The sequence below is a fragment of the Octopus bimaculoides genome, chromosome 7, assembly GCF_001194135.2.
Source record: "Octopus bimaculoides isolate UCB-OBI-ISO-001 chromosome 7, ASM119413v2, whole genome shotgun sequence".
Taxonomy (NCBI): Eukaryota; Metazoa; Mollusca; class Cephalopoda; order Octopoda; family Octopodidae; genus Octopus; species Octopus bimaculoides.
The window spans coordinates 96,933,807-96,938,143 of NC_068987.1; the positions used below are offsets into that span (position 1 = coordinate 96,933,807).

At 34.6% G+C, this 4,337-nt stretch overlaps 1 protein-coding gene across 4 annotated transcripts in view; it reads right to left on the minus strand.

The window, feature by feature from the left end:
* The window catches only part of LOC106880214 (myosin light chain kinase, smooth muscle), a 133,766-nt gene that overhangs the window by 19,148 nt on the left and 110,281 nt on the right, over positions 1-4,337 (minus strand). For all 4 annotated transcript variants that reach the window (XM_014930074.2, XM_014930073.2, XM_014930075.2 and 1 more), the window contains exon 7: positions 1,901-1,946. In XM_014930074.2, the coding sequence (XP_014785560.1) occupies positions 1,901-1,946 (46 nt within the window). The remainder of the gene's footprint in view (positions 1-1,900; positions 1,947-4,337) is intronic.

Below are 4,337 nucleotides of genomic sequence, written 5' to 3' on the forward strand. Positions count from 1 at the left end.
GTTTGCCACTTAATTCCTCCGCATCACAAATTTCATTTAATTTGTTTTCGCGGGAAGAGCTATTCTAACAATGCGTCCTGCCCTAACTCTTCGAAACGCTTAGTTTAGAATAGGGGCAGCTGATGAAGGAAATGTTCTCTATGTGGCCTGTTTGTTTTTTGTGCTCTGTTTATGTTCTGTTTTTCATTTTGTCCACGTTTTTTGTGTGACGTCCTGTACCAGATATGCATCTATATATACATGTAGATGTAGGTATGTACATACATGTACGTATATATGCATATACTCACATATTATTTGTATTACACACACACACACACACACATATATATATATATATATACATATATATATATGCGCACACATGCACACATACATATACATAAACATATGTAGTGAACACCTGCACACATGTGGCGGATACCTTTTATTTTAGATATGTATTTATTCAAAAATACGGACCGTGTTATACTTTTATCATTTTGATCAAGCTTTTATCAATTTTAGTACGAGATCATTGCAATTTCTTTTGAGAACAGCAATGTTTTTACATCATCAACATTTCTAGGCATCCTCAGTCTCATTTCCTTAATGGAGGAATTACTGTTGGCGGAGTAATGGGGAATTCCATCCAGAATCTGAATTTTTTGATCATTAGTATTGTATTCCAACAGGAAGTAATTACTTTTTTTTTTGCTTGTGAATCATGTCATCTGTATTTATTAATATGATTATGCATCGTGCTATTAGAATTGCCTCCATCATTAATCGTTCATTTTTTTCTAGGAAATTCTGTATAGGATAAACGTGTTGTTTACTAATGTTTTCTTTTTTTAAAAGATATTCTTGATCTCTAACTTATCGTGGAGGCTGTGCTAGAAAAAACACTCGTAATTTACGAGTACTTTTATGCACCACAAGTCCATATGAAAGAGCCTCTCAAGGCACGTAAATAACGCAGTATGCTGTGTTCTAACACAACCTCTACGTTAAGATGGAGATCAAGATTGCCTTTTGGTATTAATGCTGCTTCCTTTCTTTTATTCTTTTACGTGTATGGTATTTAATACACCTTTAATTGCCCCCCCCTTTTTAAATCTAAATTTATATCACTGGTCACTGAGCTATTTCTCTTTGCTCATTTTTCGTTTTAATCATGCAAGTTACCTTAGACCGTAAAGGTTCTCGACTTTATTTTATATATAAGTTTTATGTCTGCAGGAATCAAGGTCGGATAACTGTTGTGCTATGACGCCTGTTGAGGTAGAAACATATGACCACAACATTTCTCTTATCTCTCTAAAAAAAAAAAACAACAGACTTAATTTCCTTAATTGTATGTCAGTTCTGGATAATTATTGATTCTTGAAATTATCTCCTCTTATCATTTGGAATCAGTCGCAATTGTCAGCAGGCGTTTTGTCTATTGTCACTGGAAGCGAAGATAACTTCAATAAAACAAGTTTATATCTTGCAAAGTATCTAGCGTTCCATTATTTGTCTTTATATCCAAGTTCATACCACTAGCATCTCTGAGTTATTTAGTTATTTATCTTATGAATATATACACAGATACATACGTGTGCACACACACACACACACACACACACACACACACACACACACACACACACACACACGCGGTAATAATATATACAAAGCCTTCAACCTGAGGCTTATGGCCGCCAAGTTATTTAATCATAACAAGCTGAAAACCACAGGTTAATTAATGTATTAAGAGTAATCTAATAATTAAAAAAAAACGTAATTAAGAGTAACTAATAGCAATTAAAAGAGTTACTGAAGAAGTAACTCTCTCAAGGAAATTGCTAATTAATTTAGAGATGTGATAAATTACCATAAAATAATTTATATAAAATAATAAGTAAAAAAAAAATACCTTTAACCATGTATGTTCAAGGCAATCTGTGGCTGACAATCGTTTTCTGCAAAAGAAGTGAATAAATATAAGCAACATGGCTTCATAAATAGCAGTAGTAACATCAACAACAACAGCGAACGAGAGAACCTTTAGGTGATAGCTAGATCCGCTAGATATAACAGCTAAGTTCTCAAATCACATCAGACTTTCTTAATAGAAGTACACATTCAATAATGTAATGCAAAAACGTCAGTGACGTAGCTAGAGTGTGTCGGACTGTGTAGTCTTTGAGTTTGCTAAACATTCTGTCCTCTATACAGTAGACTCTAAATGCCAAGCCAATAAAAGCACTGCCAATGGTGGATCGCTCCTCCCCGCTCCCAAGCTACTCTAATGGTAAAAAAATAAAAGATAAGATGCTTTTGACTGGATCACGTTTTGTCTACATGTCTGAGCTCGATCAGGATTGACCAGGGACAAGCAACAAGAGGCCATGTTCACCTGTCTTGCCGGAAGTAGACGCCAAATCTCCTTCAAATAACACAATCGCGTCTTATAAATGAAGAACACATTAGATAAGGCGACATAGGTTTACAGAAGACGAAAGAAAAAATATATAATCATCTATATACATACATGTTTGCATGGAAACACACACACACACACACACACACACACACACACACACACACACACACACACACACACACACACACACACACACACACACATACACATGTCTATGTGTATATATGTATAAACATACATACGTATATATGTACAATACGATTTAAATGCTGTATATATTTCACGACAAATAATCAGTAGTCAGAACTCCATGAATATTCCGTGGTTTTCCTTCCACGTTTTAAGACATTGAAGAAAGGTAATTTGAGGGAGAATTGGCTGTTATTTCTGGCAGGTTATATGCCTGCGTGAAGCAAAATTTGGCTCCTGTTTCTAGCAAGTTGATCACCCGTTCCCATTTTGGCTTGATTAAAAAAAAAAAAATGAAGTTGGGATCTTTCTGAATTGACGGGCACCACTTTTCATTTATGTTTTATGTAGTATTTTTGGTACCGAAACGCTTTCAAACTTCGTATACTTGTATATTTTGTGTTATAGAACATGTAAAAAATTGTCGTATTTCAGTAATTTCAACCAATCACTGACGTCTATTCAGGTGAAAACAATTACTTCCATGGAATGTAAACAACATTTTCTAACGGTGTCATGGGATCTTTTCCCTTGAATAAAATTAGTGCCGTTGTTTGTCAACAACAACTATCGGTGGTACTGGTTTTAACTTTAGGGTTTTAGGGTTAGGGTTCGGGTTTTAGAGTTAGAGTTAGTTTTAGAGTTAGGGTTAGGGTTATGATTATTTTTGCCATAACCTCACTCATAACCCTAACCCTAAATCAACAGGGAATAACGATCTTGACACCGGCAAAAATTATTGTTTACAAAAATAGCAGTAACTGTATTCAGCTGAATAGACGTCAGTGATTGGTTGAAATTACAGAAATATGACAACTTTAACATGAAATAACTTGCGATGTATAAATTTTTGTTAAGAAGGCTAAGAGAAAAAGATATTTTATATGACACATTCTACCAGTATCATAAGATTGAAAGTGTTTCGTTAAGAAAACAAGTGGTGCCCGTCAATTCAGAAAGATCCTGAAGTTGTTGTTTAATCTCCATTCGGTCTCGCTCGAGGAGGCCCATGATTAAAAGCATCCTAGTCGTAACTCGTCTTTCTCTATACGTAGAGTTACATAGCCTAATATGCTCTTCTCTTTAAGCGTATATGACGTTATTTGAGGGAGACTCTGCTGCTATTTCTAGTGGGACGTCGGCTGCGTAAAGGCTTCCTCATTGGTTTCAATTTTAATGAGAACAAATACACCGATATAACGGAAATTACTTTTAAAGAAAATTATTTTAGATAAAAAGACATCGACAAAGAGTCGAATGTTTTTTTAATGTTTCATCCTTCGTGGTTAAACACTATTCGTCTGAGGAAGAATACAGACGAAAGCTGATTAAGCGAAGCATAACGAAATCTTGAGAACCCATTAGATACAACAACAAATAGATTAATCTTAAAACAAACTTCTCAAACTGCTAAACATTTAGCTTCCAATGTGTGATAGGATGACGTCATCAGAGCAAGACACGTGAAAGAAGATAAGCGTTCTACTTATTCCTCGCCCTCACAAGTTCTTATTAAATACATTCTTTATTAGGTTCACTTCTTCAAAACTTTTTTAATTACTTATCCTTTTTACCAAACTAGTGAAGAGACCTTCAAGAACAATGAAGTGATATCAGACCAATTCTTAATTTTTCTCTTCGAGGAAATCTAATCTGTTGCTTATATATATATAGATATTTTCTAGATGGAGCTTTTACAAGGAAGTTAACAAGTTGGTGTCTCCTAATATGGATATGT